The sequence below is a fragment of the Paroedura picta genome, chromosome 14, assembly GCF_049243985.1.
Source record: "Paroedura picta isolate Pp20150507F chromosome 14, Ppicta_v3.0, whole genome shotgun sequence".
NCBI lineage: Eukaryota > Metazoa > Chordata > Lepidosauria > Squamata > Gekkonidae > Paroedura > Paroedura picta.
The window spans coordinates 34239570-34262131 of record NC_135382.1 but is presented as its reverse complement, the minus strand read 5'-3'; the positions used below and the strand labels follow the sequence as shown (position 1 = coordinate 34262131).

At 44.9% G+C, this 22562-nt stretch overlaps 1 protein-coding gene across 2 annotated transcripts; it reads left to right on the top strand.

Moving 5' to 3' along the window:
- Positions 1-1432: 1432 nt before the first annotated feature.
- On the top strand, positions 1433-19923 carry SIAH1 (siah E3 ubiquitin protein ligase 1). Of its 2 annotated transcripts, none has more exons than XM_077309872.1 (2): positions 1433-1986; positions 17831-19923. In XM_077309872.1, exon 2 carries the CDS (start codon positions 17833-17835, stop codon positions 18679-18681), a length of 849 nt encoding a protein of 282 aa, XP_077165987.1. In that variant the 5' UTR covers positions 1433-1986; positions 17831-17832; the 3' UTR covers positions 18682-19923. The 2 variants fall into 2 exon arrangements, with proteins under 2 accessions (XP_077165987.1, XP_077165986.1); XM_077309871.1 differs by lacking the exon at positions 1433-1986 and adding an exon at positions 12244-13264.
- The last annotated feature ends 2639 nt before the right edge of the window (positions 19924-22562 follow it).

Sequence of the window (22562 nt, the reverse complement as noted above, 5' to 3'; positions counted from 1 at the left end):
GGGATTCCCTGGTTTTACAGCTCCAAGAAGAAGAGTTCAGTTCCCCCAAAGGAAAATAGCTGCTTTGGAGGGTGGCTTCCATAGCATTGTACTCCACTGAGGTCCCTCCTTGCCCCATCCTGGCTCCACGCCCAAAGTCTCCAGGTAGTTCTGAATCCAGAGCTGGCAACTTTACAAGGAGACACCCCCCCCCCATCAAGTGCTTAAAGAAAAAGACTGATTGGGTAAATATATAGAGTGGTTAATTAGATAATAACATAATTTGGGCATGTTATTCAGACTGCATAAAAATCTGTACCCAGTGTGACCTGTGGATTTTTAGACATGACACAGTGCCACCACTTTTTAATGCTGCAGCTATTAAAATGGTATTTTGAGAGAATACTCTGGCTTTGGGAATAATTTAGCTTTCTCCCCATAATGAGTTAAACCGAACTTGAATTTTTTAATGGTGGATGCATAAGTTCTGGAATGTATTGCAACCTCCCCAGCCCTTTTAAAAATCCTGCACAGGTGCCTGTTCCCATGGAGGGAGGGAAGACTAAAATTGTTAGTCCTATGCCCCTAGCCTAGCCATTCACAGCTATTTTGGGGGGGGGGGGGTAGAGAACCCCCTGAAGCATCCCCCAGGCTTTGAGAAACCCAAGCAGCGATAGGACCCTGCAGAACACACTTGGGAAGCAGAGCTGTAGACACGCCCCTTCCCAACCCCTCCAGGCCCATCATTGGCCATTTGAGGGGGGTTGCAGGTCAACACGACCATATATGGCCATATCACTGATAAATATTTAACAAAATTATATATATGTGTGTGTGTGTGTGTGTGTGTATATGTATATGTATGTATATATATATATGTATGTATGTATGTATGTATGTGTGTGTGTGTGTGTGTATAAATTATATAAATTTATATAATTTATATATATAAAAAATTAATTCCCACCCGGGCTGAGAAAGCCTGCGCTAGCCCCTGGCTAAAGAATCCCGCCAATTCCTTTCTTTCTCTCACCTTACGCCGCGCGGAGACCCGACTGCGCCTGCGCGGACCCAGGAGGCGGGGCTCGCCTATGTAGCGCGAGGCAGAGGCGGGCTCAAGGCGTCTTTTTTTTTTTGTTTGGGAGGGAGGGGCTCTCAAACCAGGCGGCGCCGTCGTCGTGAGGGAAGAAGGCGCGCGCGGGCACGCCCGTGTTCCTCGCTCACTCGGGCGGGCGCCGTTTCGCCGAGTGCGCGCGCGCGCGCGCATTTACGCACGCGCATTCTCTCTCCGTCTCTCTCTGTCGTTCGCTCGCGCGCTCCCCTCCATCCCTCCCTTTCTCTTTCCTTCTCCCGCGAGGATTGGCCGCCGTCCCGCCGGTCTCCTTTTGTCTCCTCGGGGGCGAGCCACGCCGCGCGCCCGCCCGACTCGTTTTCCCCCCCTCCTCCTCCTCCTCCCCCTCCCTGCTTCCCCCCGCCCCTTCCTCCTTTCTCTCACACGACCTCGCGCGGGTCGATCCGGGGGTGGAGGCAGGGAGGGCGCCCGGCAGGCCGGCCCGGCCCAGGTGAGGCCGAGAGCGAGCGAAACAGCGAGCGAGGCCGGCTGAGGGAAGCGGAGGAGGAGGGAGGCCTGGTCCCGCGGCCCGGCCCGAGACTGCGAGCGAGGCCTCGCCGCGGCCTAGAATCGCCTCAGAGGGCGCCGCCGCGCGTGGGGGTCGGAGCCGGACCGCGAGGAGGAGGAGGAGGAGGAGGAGGAGGAGGAGGAGGGGGCGGACCCTGGCGCGGCCCTCTCTCGGCGGCGGAGGAGAGGCGGGGCGGCTGTCTGCGGGCCTTCCCTTTGTGACTGGAGGCAGACCGGCCGGCCGCGGATGCCTTTTGTGTTCTAGGGCTCGCCCGACGCGGGAGGCCAGGCCAGGCCGCGGCCTGCGCGGCGCCACCACCACAGCAGCAGCAGCAGCCCCGATCCGCGCGGGCGACTCGCCTCGAGACCTGCGCGGGACTGACTCCCAAGTAAGCGTGCCCGGGGGAGGCGGAAGGCCGCTGGCTTGTTGGCTTGGTTGGGGCGGGGAGGGGGAGTTAGACGGCGCACTCATGCATGCACACACACACACACACCCCCGCGCAAAGTTCTGCAGAGGTGCAACTTGGGGCGCCCGAAACGATGGGTCTTACTCCCCCTCCCCGTTTTCCTCCTCCTCCTCCTCCATTCCAATTTGGGACCCGTTTCTGCTAGTTGCTTTGCTCCCTCTCCCCCCACCCCTTTGCCCAGTTCCCAAGATCCAAGTAGGGTGGGTGTGTAGGGATAAGTTGAGAATCTCAACATATACACCCCGTATGTACATTTTTTCTTTCGCTTTCTTGGGTGTACTTCTATTGCGCCTTTCTCCTCCCCCCCCTCCCCGTCCAAAAAGTCTAGGCCAAGGCAGGTGCTCATGGGAATTCTAGTCTGTGGACCTCTGGAGAGCTACAGTTTGGCCATCCTTTTTCCAGGACGGGTGGCCAGACTGTGGCTCTCAAGAGGTCTGTGGGCTATAGCTACCATGAGAAAAATAAATAAATAATAAGTGAGCCCCTGACGGTTGGCCATGGTGGCAGGGTCTTGTGGTAATTGTAGTCTATGGACATCTGGAGAGCCACAGTTTGGTCACCCCTGGTCTAGGATATCCTGTTCTCCTTCCCTCTTGACTGATCTCTCTGGCATTGTACATGCCTTTTCTTTCTTCTCCCCACCCCTTCCTTGAAATATGCCTCTGCTTGTTGGGCTCTGCCCTTTCTATCTGCCACTGAGTGCTACTGTTTTGAATGTACATAATGATATGCTATTTTAATTTTTTTGAACTGCAGGCACTGGGTAGATGAAGTGCTTTTCTGACTTGGTGTGTGCCTGTAATGTGCTGCAGAAGTGGTTCCTGATGATTGTCCAATGTGGGACAGCGCAGGACTGTCTTAGCAGCAGGGGAACACAATACATTTGCGGCTAAGTGGTTGGGTGGTGGTAGGTGTGTACAGTTCTGTATGCCAGATGCCTTTTCCGTTCTCCTTTCTGTTTTTGGTAACTTCATGAAATTTTGTCTTGAGTTTGGGACTTATATAGGCTATTTGCCAGCTGCTTGAAAATGGCTGTATGCAGGGGAAGCGGGTGGTTTTCCAGAAGATTTAGTGGAAGATGACAATATGTATTTGCGTAACTTGATATATCTCATGCTTTAAAAACACAAAGTTAGTCACAGTTTTGTTTTACAGTTTCCTGCTACAACCTAGTTCTTTGTGTTCTCCATGTAAACGCTTTGTGTTGCTTTTAAGTAAGTTGGTATGAAAACATCGGTTTTGCCAGTAAATATTTTTAGGACTGGAATGTTTTGGGTTTTGTTGTTGTGATCACAATATTGCATGGTCAGTTTGTTCACAAGTAGGATAATGGCACAGAAAGTCATGAGACATGAAGCACATGTATAAACAGACCTTTTAGCGAAAAGGCTAAATAGCTATAATACCCGCAGTTTAAGTGCTCAGTAATCCTTATAGCATCCCTATGAAATAGGTCAGTTATTTTCCCTGTATTGCAAATGTTTGGCTAGGGGTACCAAGGCTGAAGGATATAAATGGCTTTTCTGAGGCCACCTAGTGAGTTCATTGCAAAGGAGAAGATTACAACCAGGGACTTCTGGTTCACAGTTGATTCTCTTTGCCACTGCTTTAGCTCCCTTTCAGTGTAGCTTGATTTTGATGGAACAAATAGTGAGTTTCTGAAAATGCTAAGGTACTACATGAGGTGGATGGAGTCACTGAAGCAGTCGGTGTGAACTTAAATGGACTTCGGGGAATGATAGAGGACAGGAAGGCCTGGAGGATCATTGTCCATGGGGCGCGATGGGTCGGACATGACTTCGCACCTAACAACAACACTACATGTATTAGCTACACTATGAAAGAAAGTATAGGAAGGACTGGATACATAGACACAAATATTGCTTGGATACATAGACAACAAATATTGCTAGGAGGTACATACACAATTTCCTAAACATTTAAAGGACTTCTCATTTGCCATTTTGCCAGTGGATTTACAAGACGCCTGTTTGCTCTTTCCCAGTGTGGTAATAATAATCTAGAAAACTTTATCATGCGGGCACTAAATTGAAGGGTCAGTTCTGCAATGAGGTCTTCACATCTAAGTTACAGATGTCATACTACAGGTAACTGAGGCAATTTTAGAAAATGTGCTATAAAACATTTTAGTTGATTACTTAGAATTTAGAATTCTAGGGCAGAATAACTTCCATTCTCTTACTCCAAAATTACCAGAGTAATTGAAGTATCTTGCGTGCTAAATTAAGTGTTTGTACTAATCAAGATGCAAAGGACCCTACTAAAAGGTGGTTGTTATAGTGCAAGCGACAAAACTGCCTTAAGTTTGGCTCTTATTACAGGGCAAATTACAGAACTCTCTTTAACTGGGGAGAACACACCAGTCAGCTTTTAGTCAAATGAACACTTGTATTTAGTTCAAACCAGTGCATATATAACAGCTTTATTAGGTCAGAAAACTAGTCCATGCAATGCAGCCTTATTCTTATTTGTTATCCTTAGTCTGTCAATGTTCAGATCATTCAGGAAGTTTTAACTGCCAATGGTACTGATAAACTACTCTGGTTCCTCGGTCTCCTTCCTTCCGCTCAATTACTTTAAGGTATAGGAGGCACTCTGAGCATCTAATCTAATAATGTTGACATTTTTTCCCACCATCAATTTATCAAAGTGCCTGATTCTCTGCTGTGGAGTGGAAGCAGAACAAAGAATGGAGGTGAAGACTTTGAGTGCTGATGTAAGGGCACAGTTGATGCCGTCTCCAGATGTCAGTATCCACAAGGTTTGCTATTCCAGTGCTGGAGGAAAGATCCTAAACCAGTGGTTCTCAACCTTCCTAATGCTGCAACCCTTCAGTACAGTTCCTCGTGTTGTGGTGACCCCCAACCATAAAATTATTCAAGTGTTCTTTCACAGAAATTAAACCAAAACTGACCAATGGCTTGAAGATCCATTGTTCATGATTGTATATAAATTGGTTTTTTCTCAGGGTTTCTCAGCTCAATTCTGCCTTTTGTCCCACCATGCCGATCTCGCTCTTTTCTGCTGCTCCAGACAGACAAATGCTCCATTGTGATCTACCCCGCAAGGCCGTTGTGTTGTCAAGCATTAGTTATAATACTCTATGAATAAGAGAACTCTAGGAATAAGATTTGACAGACTTTGAAACTAACCACCACAAAGATATATCTTTCTAATTTTTATATGAAAGTGTTGGCTCTTATATGCTGCTTTTCTCTACCCGAAGGAGTCTCAAAGCAGCTGACAATCGCCATCCCTATCCTCTCCCCACAACAGACACCCTGTGAGGGAGGTGAGGCTGAGAGAGCCCTGATATTACTGCTCAGTCAGAACAGCTTTCTCAGTGCTGTAGTGAGCCCAAGGTCACCCAGCTGGCTGCACATGGAGGAGCCCGGAATGAAACCCAGCTCACCAGATTAGAAGTCCGCACTCCTAACCACTACACCAAGCTGGCACTCTTATGACTTGGAAGCAGTCATAGTGAACAGGATGGTTTCTGTTTTTGTGGATTTAACCAGCAAAAGGATAACATGTAAATTGTACAGTTAGGCAGCAGATTATCCTTGAAGCTCACAGATGGGTGCTTTAATTTTATTACAGTTTCCACCAACACAATATTTTTATGGGTCAAGTTGCAAGTCTAATTTGAAGAGTATATTAATAGAAATGCTGTCTCTTTGTGTTGGGGATTTCTAAATTGGAGGCCTCTGGATTCTGCATCAGTATGTGCCACTGTTCCTTCTGTGGTGATTGAAGATGCATAGAACATGGCACCTGGATCCAAGGAACTAGTTTGGTATCTTTTAGGATCCCTCGCCAATTTGAAAGGCTCACTTCCATATGCCGAATTGCAGGTGTGCTCAGTATTTAAAAAGGCGGGGGTGTCCATGTGGCTTGAGGAGTGGCTGTTGAAGAAACAGAAGTCTGATTAGCTTTCGGACATACATGTTAACCAAATTGCATGTACGTGTGTCCTCAGACGCGTGTACTTGAGCTTGTGGGGAAGATTAGCCCAAATCCAGTGAGAGGGGGGTAACTTAGCGTTTATGGATCGAAATGCCTACATATGCTACGGTTATTCAACCCGCAGGAACTCAAGGCAAACACAGATGTAAATGGTAAAGCAATAAGCATAAGCTTTATTGAAGAAAATAACAAAAAGACACACAGATAGCTAACACACCTACAAGCAGTCGTAGAGAAGGGGGAAGAAGAGTGGTAGGCTTGATAATTACCTATCAGAGGAATGGTGGGAGAGAGGAAGTGACACAAACCAGCAGAGGAGTGCTCCAAAAGGTACCGGGTTGGAAGACACTCGGAGTGGCTGTGTTAAGCCACAGTTTTTATGGGGCTTTGGGAAGGGGGCTACATGACAAGGCTCGGGTGAACATGTGCTGAAAGTTTCCAGGGTCCCTGGAGGTTGGGACAATGCCTGGCCAAGTGGGGGGGATGGCCATAGTTGGGCTTGGACAAAGGCTCTGAGGAAGAAAGCCATCGGGTCTAGCTAGTAGCAAGCTGGGAGGAACTTTTCTATGGCAGTGAGGACAAGTGTGAAAACTTTACAAGATAAAGGGTTTGCCTAGGATCCCCTGGGCAAACAGGAGGAAGCCTGTCCACTCCCTTAGAAATACAATGGGGTGGGGGTGGGGTTTATGATGTGAGCTTGAGTCCGGAGGCACCTGGGTCAGGCAAAGGCTGTCATTTCTAAACCTAAGGCAGAAAGCAAGATTTCTAAGATGGAGTCTGGCCTGTCTCGGCCGACCCTAAGCCTAGACTATTATGGGGTGCCATTGGTTGTAGAAGACAGTGTGCTTGTCAGTGAGGCAGGGAGCCCTGCCACACGTAACTTACAGGACAATTCAGATACATTTTAGGGATCAAGCCAAAGATGGCAACATCATGTGCTGCGTTATAGTAGAACATATAGTCTTGAAAAAAAACCTCTTTGATTAATTTCAGTTCCTTCGCTTTGATTAATTGCTTGGCAGATGGTTACATTTGATAATAGTCACTAATGTAAGTGTATATGTTCCCTGCATTTTGATGGATTTATTTTGTATACTCTCCTTATGAGGTTTCTGTTTGTGAAAATGGGGGAGTCCCTGGTATCCCAAATAGATGCAATCAGTGAAACTATTGGATGGATAATGAGGGTCATGGCAAGTATGACTGGAATACAATGGGCTACAGGCTGCCAAAATGATTGGGAAGGTGGATTTTGCCATTTTTCTCCTCCATTGACAGCCCTCCAACTCCCCCTCATGCTGTTCCTAAAAGCTTCTGTCTCAGGAGCAGGACTTGAAGTGGAATTTCTGGCTTCAGAGCAAGACGGGAAAGTTGTACTTACATGCATGGTAGACAGGCTCTAGCTCAATATTCCACAATCTTGGGCCAGTGCTAGAACTCTGATAACAGCTCTGAATTTCTAGATGATGCTTGTACTACGCCAAATAAGCATTTCTGATTTTTAGGTGCCTGTATCAGTTTTTTAAGCTCCAAGGAATGTGGGTGTTTACAATTCAGGGACTTTCATCTTGACAAGTTAAGGCAAAAACAACAAAACAGCGCCTTCTCCCCATTTATTATATATAGCTGATATATATAAAACAGATTAGAGGAGTGTTGTATATGATGCTGGGGCAAATAATTTCCACCATGTGTTTATTTATTCAACACTGAATGCCATATTAGAAACAGCTGTATCAGAAATTGAAAAGTCTCTACAACTGTGAAGCTAGAATATAATTTAAAGGAAAGATACTCTTGGGCTTTAATGTAATTTACAGTTCTTACATTGAAAGTCCCATTCATCTAAGTAGAACTTACTTTGTGGAAATGCAGGTAGGGTCACAACTTTAATTGGAAGTGAACATACATAAAATGGCCACATAAAACATTTTTAGGACTTGGGAACTTGTAGCTTGTGAAAGTTTAGTAGTCACTAAAAGGTACTTTTCAAGCCATCCAGTTTTCAGATTTTTCCTGGAGTAGTTTTGACAGAAGATAATAGAAAATATTTGATTTTTATTTATTTAATTGGACTTATGACTATCCTGTCTTAGCTTTGAAAGCAGCAAGCCTGTTAAAATGTAGTTTGAAAAATAAGTGCCATTCTCTGGTGATGTATGGGTAAAGGATTTGGATAATCTGGAGGGGAGGCAAAGAATCCCAACATTGAAAGGTACCACCGAAAAGCCTACTAGAAATACATTTATGTCTCTACCTGGTATGTAGATTGTATACTTAACCCTTAAAATCAGCTGAGAATACTTGCAGTGCAGAATAAGGTTAGAGAGTTCTTAGGCACAGTACACTTGGGCTTTACCAAGTCATCACCAGCCTCTTGAATTGGGTCCCTTTGCAAACTATTATCTGTTAAGTAACTGTTTATCAACCTCTCTGTGATGCAAAGAGCACTTACTAGTTCTTGCATCATATAAGCCTCTAGATTAATGCTGTCGGTCTGGCACATAAGCACTTGTGGAGAAGGAATTCACAAGCTGGTTTCGTAATGTATTTCAAATTGTTTTACCCCCAAAAAAACCAAAACCCTGTAGATAAGCAAAATATTTTAATATATATGTTCATTTATTTGTGACACTGCTTCAAGTTGACATGTTGCCTTTTCCTTGAGAGGATTCCAACGTGTCCGCACAATTGTGTAACATAAACCATTACTTGTGGATATCCCTTTTAAATAAAGAAACGAGTAAGAACCGAACCAACCTTCGCGTTATCAGGGCAGTCTAAGGCAGACTTAGACACAAGTAAGACAATAAAGAAAGCTGTCTCATTGCTCGGTACTTTGTCATATGGCTGCCACAAAGGAACAAGCATCTGAAGTTTTTGGCACTCCTGGATAAGGTACGAGGGGTCAACACAGCTCTGACTTAAGCTTGTGCTGCTCTTCTGCTTCAGTAGATCAGAAAGAAAAAAAAATAACACTGGGCACGCATGCATTCGATTGGCAGAGTCTCAAACTCTGGATTTGATTGGTGGCATGTTTGTCAAAAAGGTTGTTCACAGTTATGCTGCGTGTTTCTAGCAACCCTTAGAGTCTGAGGCTCCAGGGAATCACACGTTAGCTTCTGCTAACCAGCAGCAAAGCAACTGAGTTCAATGTTGAAAAGGCTGTCAAAACAAAATATGTTTACTGCTTCCATTAAGAAACAGGAGACAAAATTCCATGAGCTTCCAGGTGGGGTGAGGATATCTCACAGCATTAGGACTGTTACCAAAAACACTGGGGTGAAAGTAACAGATTACGGGAGATAGCATCAAGCGGGGTAGCTGTGTTGGTCTGAAGCAGCAGAACAAATTCTGAGTCCAGGAGCACCTTTAAGGCCAACAAAGTTTTATTCAAGGGATGAGCTTGCGTGGAATGCACATGAAAACCCATACCTTGAATAAAACTTTGTTGGTCAAAGGTGCGACTAGACTCAAAATTTGTTCAGATTATGGGAGGTACACTTCACTCTTGAGATTCCTGAAACAGACAGGACTGGAAAACAGTTGAAATTACTGTTTCACTGGAAAAGACATTTCACTGAGATTCTCTGGGCCTAGACTCCTCCCCTCCTCCCTTTTGTTATCAGATCACAGCAGTTTACAGCAAGTGATTTGCCATTGCCTACCTCTTGCATTGAACAGGAGGTTGGACTAAATGGCCTGCATGGCCCCTTCCAACTCTATGATTCGAAAGGATGGCTGGATTAACATCCCAGCAGTAACACCTGCCTATGGATATCAGATAGGAAGAAATGATTGACATATCTAGATAACTTTTATGTGGATAATATTGCAGCTATGTATGCTTGTTTTGTGTCTTTGTTAATAGAAGCCAGTCACTTACGTCATTGCATTTCTTTTTTATTCTAGCATATACAATTGAGACATAAAAGTGAAGTTTCCTGAATGACGGGATTTAAAGCAAGCCCTGATTTTCCTCTACTGAGTTGTCTTTAACTCAGAAAATACTCAGAAAATAGCTGCTGAAACCACATTGATTCATTAGCTCTGTTTATTACTAGATTAGCTTTTTGAAAGGAAAGTAGATGGCATACACAATCTTAAAACATCCATAGCATCTTGCAAATACCAACAGTCCAAGGGATTGTAGGCATTCATGTATGTCAGTGGTCTATTATGCAGGCTTTCCTGTAATTGATGGATTGCAAAGAAATCATTATCTGGGCAAACATTTTGAATTGTCCTTTATGTAATTAATCTTGTATATGAAACAAGGTAACATTGTCCAGTGTTACAGAAGTTCTGTTTAAGAACAAATGTGGAGGCAAGTACATTTACTAGTGAATTGAAGCCGATACATTTAACCTGAGAAAAGTCTCACGTGTTATGCAAGCATAATGACTGGTTGAACTAGCCAGATCTTGTCTGGACAATGATGTCAAAGAAGGTACTGTGCATATTTGCAGGCTTGGGTCACTGCTGTGATGTGTAGAGGGGGAAAACATCTAGTCCAACTATTGCAATCTGCAAAAGGTTTCAGATTTTAAGAGCAAGTAGCGTCTACAATTTTGGTGTGCCGAATCTGTCAACATAGGTGATTGGAAAAGGCAGAAACTCAGCTTTCTTGCTGTCCTGACTAGCCCAGAGGATGATGCGGGGAGGGCTGGAGGAGGAGGTAGCAGTTTGAGGGGGATGATACGTCCTGCTTGTTATCTGCTCATTAAGAACTGCAGCCTCTTTGTGAATTAGCCAGACCTCCTACTATGGAAATGTTAACAGGGACTTCATTAGTCTCTGCTGAGCAGAGGGGCTTCTCCACACCTCCAGCTCCCTTCCCACCCCCATTCAAATATCCACTTTGCTTGCAGGGTAATGAACATACTTGGTAGCTGCCTATGGTATCACAATAAATTCAGAGTCCAGTAGCACCTTTTAAGACCAACAAAGATTTATTCAAGGCGTGAGCTTTCGAGTGCAAGCACTCTTCCTCAGACTATGAACTACCATGATGACAGTGGGACTATAAAGCAAGAATTAATTCCGTTAAATTAGTACACTGTGTCACACATCCAAATACAGCCATATGATCGTTCTTTGCCAAGAAAGACAATCAGCCCCCTTGAATTCAGTTGTAGTTCACAAAAACATAGGAGAAATAAAACTCTCGTCAACTGCTCCCACCTCACCATTTGCTGCTGGCCCCATCTGTCTCCATACAAGTGTGAAATTTCTGCAATTCACTTGCAGGAATGTTTCATACTTGTATGGAGACAGATGGGGCCAGCAGCAAATGGTGTGGTTGGGAGTCTTTGATCACTGATGTAGACAGTTTTATTTTCTCCTATGTTTTTGTGAACTACCACTGAATTCCAGGGGACTGCCCTCCTAGTCGGCAGTCACTGGGGCTGGCCTGGGAATTTCAAACCTTATATCAATCCTTGAGCCCATCCCAGAGGTGTGTGTGTGCCGCATGCGCACGCACGTGTGTTGTGCTGATCTCGCCACACCCGGCATTGTGTCCACCCCCAGATTTCGTCACCCCTGAAAGGTGCAGCATATTGAACTTGTCCCCCTGTAGAACTTAGTGTATGTATGTTTTTGCTTCTGTGTGTGTTTTTAATGTACCCTGATAGCTTCCCCAAATAAATCCCCTGAGTGTGAGCTTCATTGTCTTCATTTAAGAAGGGTTTCTTTCAGGGAAGCTTTGTTACCCAGCCTTTAGCTATATTAACGATTCCCCAGCAATTTGGGTGACAATTCCTGAAACATTTTGACTTGTGAAAATAGCACTAGGATTCTTCAGGGTCTGCAGTTGGGTTTCTCCATGTGTCATCGCTGTAGGGGGTGTTTAGCCAGCGCTATGCCTGGCATTTTGTATATGGTAACCGTCTGCTTTTGTTTACTGCAAAGCATGCAACCTATGGCCCCAGGCCATATGCCCCCCCCCCTTTTTTTCCCCTTGGTGCAGCATGTGAGTTAAGTGCAAGTTCGGCAACCATGCACAGTTTTATTCTGGGATGTCCCCTGTGTTCAGATTAGGCTGGTAGATTCTCACAAGACCTCAGAATCCCCCCTCCCCGTCGCAGTTCTCAGTGTTGCCGTTTTGTTTGTTTTTTTAAAGAGCTCTCCTTGGTGTGACTTTCATAAATTCGCAGCGTCATCGCTGTACGCGGGATGCCGTGAAACTCCGAGGTGGCCTACGGGGGAGGGCGGCACACATGGGTCCCGCAGCTAGCAGCTCGCCTGATTTCCTGCCGCTTGCTTTCTTCGCGGGACTCAATCCTGCGGGGCAGGAAGGAGAAGCGATGGGCGTTCAGCGGGTGGCAGCGGCTTAATCGTTTAGTGATGGAGGGGGAGGCGCGCCGGGCCGCGCTTGTGCATGGCTGCCTCTCAGCTGGGCTGCGGCCGGGGGCTGCAGTGCGTGGCAGCGGGCGGAGGGCGGCCCTCCTCTGCTGCGCTAAGCAGTCTTGCTTTGGAGGAGGCCGGCCGCAAGCGGAGTCCGGCTGGTCATGTGAGGCTGATGCGGCCGACAGGCAGCCGCCCGCCCGCCCTCCCTCCTTTCCTCCCTGGCGCTGGAGCGGGCGGGAGGAGAGCGAGCCCAGCTTCCTCGGGCAGCCAATGGTTTTGCCACACGAGGCACCGGATTGCAGCCTGGAGTTCCTTCTGTGTCGGCCGTCCGTATCGTCCCCCTTTGCGCTCGGGCGCCCGAAACCCACGCTCTTCCCGGGCGCTCTGCGGATCAGCCACTGGAGCAAGAGGAGTGGGGCTTTGGGGAAGCGGGGGAGATTTCAGGATCCGGTTTAGAGGAACTTGCTGAGCAGAGTGGATAACACTGGAGACGGTCGCCATCTGCAGCAGCCTCGTCCTGTTTTGCACGGCTTTCCACCCCGGGGGTCCTCACTTCGGATTACTTGGGGAACTTTTGCCGCTTTGCTTGGGAATTGGGAAGTACCTCGCCTTTTTTCCCCCATTGCGCGCGCTCTCTTCGCGGGGATGTTTGCCCCCTTCTGGGCGTCGTGTTAGCGACGGCCGCCTCCGAGCCCGGCGTTCCTAGGAGGGGCCTCTGTTGTGGCGTGTTTTTGTTTCTGTGGAGAACCGCCATGAGCTGTCCTGCTCCTCATGACGGGGAAATCCGCCTTCAGTTTTTTCTATGCGTGGAAAGGAGTCCTTGATGCATGTCTGCCAGGAAGCAAAACCAACAAAAGGAAAGGTAGACGCTCTTAAGCTGTCATTGTTACTCCCTGAAACTTCGGTGATTAGTAAGATCCCAGAGGACTGCAGACTCTCACAAGAATTCAGGAGTTTTGTGCTTCGCATACTGTTGGAAACGCTCTTTCAGCAGAAGCAAGGGGGGTCCCAGTTCCTGCCTGGTTTAAGTGACAGTGCGTTTTTCTCCCAGAAGCACTACCAAGTGAAGTTGAAAATAGAAAGAAGCATGGTTAAAACCAGGGGTAGTCAAACTGCGGCCCTCCAGATGTCCATGGAATACAATTCCCATGAGCCCCTGCTAGCGTTCGCGTTTGCTAGCAGGGGCTCATGGGAACTGTATTCCATGGACATCTGGAGGGCCGCAGTTTGACTACCCCTGGTTAAAACGAACATTTAGGAGAAAGCATAGCCCTGTATATTGTTCCCATGCCGATGGACGGTTTAAGTACAATCAGATCATAGATGCAGTTATTGTTAGCTGAACTTTTGAAATTTGTTTACTCATTGGGCAAGAGCTGACCCTTATTCACACCTTGTATTTAGTCGTGATAGACAGACTAGTTTTCAAAATGGTTACTCCCCAACTACCGTGGTCCCTCCTCCTTTAGAGTTCAGAGCTCCAACACCCAAAATAGGCTGTTGCATATTCATGTACACTGATAATTATCTGCCTTGCTCCTCCTGATGTTGAGAGTTTGGATTGGTGAAATTAGCAATGGTCGCAACTCCCAACTATTTGCTCATCTTTTGGAATGAATGTAGGATGTTTAAATAAGGCCTATAGATACACAGGCATCATTGAAAACTAGCTTGAAGCTTAATTTTCTAATGTTAGTGTTTATAGCAGGTGGTGACTTAGGCTACGTCCTGCTAATTTGAAGATGCAAATTAGCATGGTCTAAACAAGAGCCTGAATTTTTACTGGTCTTGTTTCTTCTGTCATTAATCCTAAATGTAACTAATTGTGGCCTACCAAAAATAAACCCAAAAAATCCAAGTGAATTCTAATGAAAGGCAAAGAGAGCCATTTAAGTGGTAAATGGCTAAGCATGACAGTAGAGCTTTCTCATTATTTACTTGATAATTATATCCCCACAATGACTTTAGGATTAACTGTTTATCTTCCAGTGTGCCAGTGCAGCCTTTTCTGGCCAGGTTGAATTGTTGTGGCTGTTGCTTAGCTATTTCTGTTTTACAAAGAAATTGCTGCCTGTGCCCTTTGTAAGGAAGCATGGAGATGTATATATATGCAAGAAAGACATAATTCGTTGTTAGAGGGTGGTTCTGGAGCTGTACTGTACCCTTTGTTCTGCTCCATGAGGATTAAATCTGATTTAGTAGTAACACTAAATTGTCAGCATCAAAGTGTGAATGCGACATTAGCAGGGCTAATTCAGCTGTTGACCAGTAATAAAGTGCTAATATGAGCACAGCCATATAGTAGATAATGATTTTTCAGTTGGGCTTCACATTGACTTTGGGTAGTGTGTGTTCTTTTAAAAGCAAGATTTCAGATATTAACAAGTCAGCCTAGGTAAGTTCAAAACAGAAAAGTTAGATGAAGGTCTAACATGCTAGGAGCTAATCATTGCCCTGTGATATTTAGAGAAAAAGCTTGCAAAGGCATGCTTGGTAAAACCAATTTAAATTAGATCCGAATGATCAGGGAGTTACTGAACCCAGGCCTCCCTGAGGTTTTATGCCTCCCACTGAAACATTTCTAAAACCAAGAGCATGTAAGGTAAACAATTTTACATTGAATAAGTGAAAAGTTATAATACTAAACCTGATACAGTAATTCTGATGGAATTTTTGGGACCCTGGTGGTCCTCTGGACATTAACATCAAAAAAGTACATTCAAGGGGCTTGTCTACATAACTTTCCTTGGATCAGTTCAATGGGTAGCTGTGTTGGTCTGAAGTAGCACAATAAAATCAGAGTCCAGTAGCACCTTTAAGACCAACAAAGATTTATTCAGGGCATGAGCTTTCGAGTCTTAAAGGTGCTACTGGACTCTGATTTTATTTTCCTTGGATCAGTTTCATTAGCAGTGTACCAAACAATAGTGAAGTCTGTAGTCATGTTCTTATTGAATTGTTGTGGGAATTGTTCCATAGTCCAATTAACCCCTGAACAATTGATAAACTTATTAAAATATGACCACCTATACTTTCTGGAGTATTCCCGAAGCCAAGTTTTAACAGGATCACTTAAACCAGTTTGGAAGCCTTGGCAGTTAGTAAGTGGATGCATTGTGTCTGGCTTCTAAATCATTCAAGATTGACAGGCTATTGCACATGTGAAATGTGTGGGGATGGTTGAGCTTGCCCATAAGGGTGTGGTGTCCATCACTGTCTGCTTGTGTGTAATGGGTGGGAATTTACAAGTTGCAGACATCAAAGTGAATATTTGGTTCTTCCCACGCTGGATTATTCATATAAGTTCCCTAGGACAGTTTCCAGGTTAAAGAGAGCCTTGCCCATTAATGATATATCAGTGTCTTGATTAAATATGCATTCATGTAAATAAAGTACTGAAGACAAAAAGGCATGTTTTCTGGTGCCTACTAGGTGTGAGAGATACCTCTTCTAAGGTGGTGCCATGCAAGAAATTAATATCCCCAAAGTTTCTTTAAAAGTTGCAATCCTGATGAATTAAGGTCATCTTTCCAATTAAAATATTTTAATTAATCCAGCCAATGGATTGATTAAACTTTACAACCTTTGATTTAACTTTTGTGTTGAACATTGCTTTGTAAATTTTTCAACTGAATTGTGTGTGATTTCCCCCCAAAAGCAGCCTGTTGAGCATTCTCTTAGGTTGGGAGGGAGTAGAATGGGGTTATGCTGCCAGGGGATTTTATAATTTGTAATAATTTTTTACTGATGTTTATTGGGGTTTTATTATAAACCGCCACGAGCTGGCTTGGCCTGGGAGTGGCAGTCAATAAATCACCCAATAATAAATAAAAAATAAGTATCCATCCAGCAGTTATCACCTTTAAGACCACATGGGGTCTGGGCCCAGTATACCTGAAGGATCGCCTCTCCATCTACAGCCCTCAAAGAGCCTTGCGCTCTACTACCTCCAACCTCCTGGTGGTTCCTGACCCCAAGGAAGCACACTTGACCTCAACCAGGGTCAGAGCTTTCTCCATCCTAGCTCTCACCTGGTGGAACGAACTCCCAGAGGAGATCAGGGTCCTGATGGAACTTGAGCACTTCTGTAGGGCCTGCAAAAGGGAGCTGCTCCGCAAGGCATTTGGTTGAGATCGACGTAAACCACTGCTTCCCATTGGTCCCCAAGCCTCCCTCCTACAACTACTACAAATCCGTCGAACCCACTGGGCCTCAGTATGAGTTGAGCTGATGCTCTTTGCAGTTTCCACCATTCTTTAATGTTATTGTTATTATTTTAACATTATGGTTGTTATCACCTTGTTATTACTATAAATGGAATTGCCTGTATCATATCTTGTTTCATGTAAACTGGCCTGAGCCTTTGGGGAGGGCAGTATATAAATAAAATACATAAATAAATACTATAGCCAACAAAAGCGTAGCCAGATGGCTCAGGAGATTCTTTGCTAAAATATTTTTCGGATTTTAATATGAAAAACCAAGCATGAGACATTATCTTTGTTTGAAGTCTGAATGCTGAGGCTTTACCATGCTTAAAAATGTTGCTTTCCTTTCTGGGAACTGCCCTCGCCCCTGTAGTAATATGCGGTGACACATTCCCTGGGGATGCCCTCCTTCTCTTTCGTCATGACTCAGTCATCGACACAGTGATCTTAGTACTGAAGATGTAGCTTAGTAAAACGGCTAATTATGCCAAGGGGGTGTGGCGTAAGTGCTCTGAATGTACCAAGATACAAGCCCATAGATTGGTACGCAGCAAGTCGCTAATTGGATTTTATTACTTTGGCAAGCACCACCTTATTTATGTTTCAGCAAGATCGTTAGCAGTGGTCCACTGCTGCTTGCCTAAGGATTTCCTCTACATGGAATAAACAAAATGCAGTAAAGCAAACCAGTGTTGATCAAGTTTTCAATATTGCTGTTACTTTGCTTACAGTTCTGATGACAGGGTTATGTTTGCAGGCCTGCAGTGCCCTGAAAAAGCCCCCTGTGTTCTGGCCTCCTTGAGTATCTGCTCCCATCACTTTTCAAATTCAAGAGCTCACTAGCCAATGTGTCTCCATGTAGAAATTCCATCTGAATTTCTTCATTTGTGATTCCATGTGATGGTTATTATATAAGACCATGATAGTTCCGTACTTCACTGATACTTTGGCTGCAATGTAGGGGTAGTCAAATATCTTGAAATTCTACAAGTAAACACACAATACTGGCCGTTATGCTTAACACAGATCTCTAGTCAAGTTTTGTTTCCAGTGAAAGCCACTATTAAACGTGACAGCATTGTGCATTATACTGATGATGACGATGACGACAATGATGATATATTCTACCTGGTATTCCCCCATGAATGGTAGTACGTTCTGATAAATGTTACATTGTTTAATTCCCTCCCTCACTTGTGTTCATTTTGTTTTTATTACAGAAATGAGCCGTCAGACTGCTACAGCACTTCCTACGGGCACCTCGAAGTGTACACCATCCCAGAGGGTACCTGCATTGAGTGGCACCACCGCATCCAACAATGATTTGGCCAGCCTCTTTGAGTGTCCCGTGTGTTTTGACTATGTCCTGCCACCCATTCTGCAGTGCCAAAGCGGCCACCTCGTTTGTAGCAATTGTCGTCCCAAGCTCACGTGCTGTCCGACTTGCCGAGGCCCGTTGGGTTCCATTCGTAACTTGGCTATGGAAAAAGTTGCCAACTCCGTACTGTTTCCTTGTAAATACGCCTCCTCTGGCTGTGAGATAACTTTGCCTCACACCGAAAAAGCAGACCACGAAGAGCTTTGTGAATATAGGCCTTATTCATGTCCGTGCCCTGGTGCTTCTTGTAAGTGGCAAGGATCTCTGGATGCCGTCATGCCCCACCTCATGCACCAGCACAAGTCGATCACGACACTACAGGGAGAAGATATTGTTTTCCTCGCGACAGACATTAACCTTCCTGGCGCTGTTGACTGGGTCATGATGCAGTCTTGTTTTGGCTTTCATTTCATGTTGGTATTGGAGAAACAGGAGAAGTACGACGGTCACCAGCAGTTCTTTGCAATCGTGCAGCTGATAGGAACACGGAAGCAAGCTGAGAATTTTGCTTACCGACTAGAGCTGAATGGCCATAGGCGGCGATTGACTTGGGAAGCGACACCTCGATCGATTCACGAAGGGATCGCGACGGCCATCATGAATAGTGACTGTCTAGTCTTCGACACCAGCATCGCACAGCTTTTTGCGGAGAACGGCAATTTAGGCATCAATGTGACGATTTCGATGTGCTGAAACGGCAGTCTAGCATCTTGAGGCCAGTCTCTGGGTGGGAACCCCACCACCATTGCATTCAGTTTCACAGAAGTGAAGGTAAACATCTTTGGGCCGCCAGATATTGAACAGCCTACTAGGTTGAGGTGAAATTTATGTAGGGAAGTAAATTAATGGAAAGGCTGCGGAAAGTACAGGAAACAGTTGCATGTAATAACACTAATATATTTAAAAGTAAGTCAGCAGTAAACCACTGAAATATATATATATATATATGTGTGTATATATATATTATACCCCAAACGGGCATCTTTTTGTATTAAGAATTGATTCTACGGAAAAGTGTTGTAAAATAATTCTAAACTTGTTTGTAGATTGATTGTACGTTTTTGAAAAGGAAAAACTGTTTTGTGTTTCATTTGTGTTTTTTTTCCCCCCCTTTGACTGACAAGCCATGCAAGGCGGTCTGGTGTCTGGCCGTTTTTTCCTCCCTCCTCCTCCTCCCAGCTGACCCCACTCCCGAGTCACTACATAGTATTGCTGCTGTTCTCGTGTACATTTTTGTGTATTTGCTAATTTTTATTAACTTCTAGTTTTTCATTAAATAAATGACTTTCTTTTCTGTAATTCAGGTTTTCTCCCCTCCCCTCCCCTTTTTTTTTTGGGTACCTTTTGAAATTAATTGCAGGTGTCACCTTCTGCTACGCATAATTGATTCTGGTAAAGTGTATACTTCTGTATATTCAGTAACCCCTTTTTTGTGCAATTCTGCCATTGGTTATAGTACAGATCAGTCCTATGGACTTACTTGGAAGTTCCGCCTGAATAATTCTGTGCAGGATTGCAGCCCTTTCCAGTTAGTCAGTGTGATGCTTTGTCATTCATTTGACTATTTTGTGAACGTGATTATCTCTGAAGGAGATGCTATTGGATAAATTCTTAAAAAAAAAAAGATGGAACCTTTTAAATTGCAGACGCCATTTGTATTTAAGTTCAAGCCTAACCACAGGTCTTGTTTTGTTTGGGGAATGTTCTAATTTCAAGGAAGCAAAATTTGAGGCACATTTTCAAAGAAATTTAAAGACACATAGACATTTAAAGTCATTCTTGTATTTATTGGTGGTTCAGTACAAGAAGGCGTTGTCTATACAGTATTTGTAAACTATGAAGACAGACCATTTGTTTAAAAGAGGCAGTTGAAATAAGCTGTGTTTGGTCTTTTTTTAAATTCTGTCATTAAAAGAATTCCTGGCAAACTGAAAACTTAGTGGGGTTTATTTCTTGACCTTAATGCAAAGCTTCTAAAAAGGAATATCACTTAGAATCTCCTATCCCTCTTCCTGCCGGATGGTGCCTGTTCTTGTACCAAATGAACGTGGGATTGTGTCTAGGCCTAGAGACACTTCGTTTGCCCCTGTCAGGAGGCCCTTCTCTTTAGGGAACTAATGGTCTTCTAGAAATTAGAGATGTATTGTTTGGTTTTAGTAATGGAAGTCATGTTGATTCTGTATGCCAGGGGTGGCCAAACTATGGCTCTCCAGATGTCCATGAACCACAATTCCCATGAGCCCTTGCCAGCTCATGGAGAGCCACAGTATGGCTACCCTGCTGTATGCCAATACATTTCAGAAAGTTGTTTAAAGTGAGGTAAATCATTGGCACGGGGCTATGGCTCAGCGATAGAACACTGGCTTGCTTTGTGCCAAGTCCCAGGTTCTATCCTTAGCATCCAGCAGATAATGTAAAAAACCTCCGGTTTAGATTCTGGAGATCAGATGCTAGTCCACAGTAGGCAAGACTGACCTCAGTATTAGGCAATCTGAAGTGCTCATCTGGAAGCTGCTGCTACTGCAGAGAGGCAGGCAAGTGAAGAGCAGGATGAATTCAGTTTACTGGAATGACCAGGTACTGCGGCAAACCTGGCATGAAGCCAGAGTGAGATGGGAAGAGGGTTACTCTCCGTTCTTTGAGGAGCTCTTCCACATGCCTTTGCCTGCAGACTGGATCATGCCATTATTAATTATTAATTTGTTGTTAAATTGCACTTGGCTATATATGAACAGCTTGTCATCATGATTCTGAATTCAGTAGACTGGAGTTGTCCTGGGAAGGGCCACTTTCCTGCTAAAAACGGGCAAGGAATCGCCAGAGGTGACCAGGTAAGTAAGCGTGGAATAAAGGCTTCTGTTTTTCACAAGAAAATAATGCCCACTCTGTTTGAAACAGTGTTTTGATTCTCTGGAATAGTTTGATAATCCCCTTTTTCCCCATTGGATTCCAGAGCTTAATTTTAAGATTTCTTGTCTCTCCTGCTGCTCCGACTACAGAGAGGGTGCAAAGTAAAGCCAAGAGTATATATTTTTAGATGCTCTTTCAGTGCATGCCGTTGAAGGGCGCATGCCTAGAGAAACCTTGGCAGCATGGTTATTGAATAACTTAACTTCACAACCATGTCAGAGGCTGGATGTGATGCCAGGCTGTTTGTTTAACGGCACCAGGGGATTACACACTGCAGGCACTGAGTCTGGCTTTGGTACGAAGTAGAATGGTTGATTCCCCCCCCCTTTTGTGTGGTGTGCAGGTCTGATGTGAAGCTGCCACGGGCCTATATCGTGAATATTTCTGCTAGTAGCAACTCTCCAGTCTCAGGGCAGACTGTCTCCTGGCCCTGCTGCCTGAGATCTTTAAATGGTGCTTTAACTGGGAGGACTGGATTAAATTTGGGACATTTTTGTCTTTAAAAGGTAAAGGTATCCCCTGTGCAAGCACCAGGTCATGTCTGACCCTTGGAGAGACGCCCTCTAGCGTTTTCATAGCAGACTCAATACGGGGTGGTTTGCCAGTGCCTTCCCCAGTCATTACCGTTTTACGCCCCAGCAGCAAGCTGGGTCCTCATTTTACCGACCTCGGAAGGATGGAAGGCTGAGTCGACCTTGAGCCGGCTGCTGCGATCGAACTCCCAGCCTCATGGGCAGACAGCTCCAGACAGCATATCGCTGCCTTACCACTCTGCGCCACAAGAGGCTTTAAAAGGTAGTGGGTTGCATTTCCCAAATGGACAGTATCAACTGATGTTAGTAAAAGGCAGTGCTGCAGTTCAGTTGCACACCCACCCACTATTCCATAGAAATTGCATTTTTTAAAAACTATGTAAAAGGCTTCATAAAATTGCCATACTGCCTATTTGGGCACTAGTTTGTGCTTTCTGCAGCACTTTGTTCCCCCATCCCCCCCATTCAGCTTGGACTGTGCATAAGTGGGTGACTTCTTCCCCAGTTTTAAATGGCTAATAAAGGAGCAAAGCAGCACTGCTTCAGAAAGTTGTAACATCGCTGTCAGTTCTAGGTTTCCCCCCTTCTGCCTGTTTTATTAAACACACTGCCTAATTGAACTGAATTTTCAAAACTCACAGTTGGTTTTTGCATGTTTATCCAGAAGCCCTGCTGGGTCCAGTGGAGCCTACTCTCAAATTTTTATGTGCAGAAAAGAGTTCTGCAAGGGGGGGGGGGGGGGAAAGAGCAGCAAATCTCGAAATTGGATACGGTACATAGTTGTTTTCATATTAAAAGCAGAGAAGTTGAAACGTTTCATCATTCCACCTCAATTCATGGCTTTTGATGTGCAAGTTATACCAGTTTGGATAGCTTTGTATTGCATATACTTGTTGAGCTAAGCTTTGAAATGGAGTAGGGATACGAACTATTTGCATATGGGTGTGAGGCTGAGAGGCTACTTGCTTAACGTGTATGAGGTATAATGAGCAGCCGTGGAAGTAGGTTAGTCCAAAGCAACATTTCCTGATGAAATGGCTAAGTGAGTAACCTATCTGCAGTGCTCAGCATCTGGATGCTCTGCTTGATATTTTCAGGTCATCTGTATGGGCAGGCTGTGCTCTCCATCCA

What these genes read in the sequence shown, in the direction of transcription:
- SIAH1 (XM_077309871.1), top strand. Translation starts at nt 13,174, where the DNA reads ATGACGGGGAAATCCGCCTTCAGTTTTTTCTATGCGTGGAAAGGAGTC. An exon ending in CAAAACCAACAAAAGGAAAG is followed by an intron (nt 13,265 to 17,830) that starts GTAGACGCTCTT and finishes TTTTTATTACAG; the next exon opens with AAATGAGCCGTCAGACTGCT.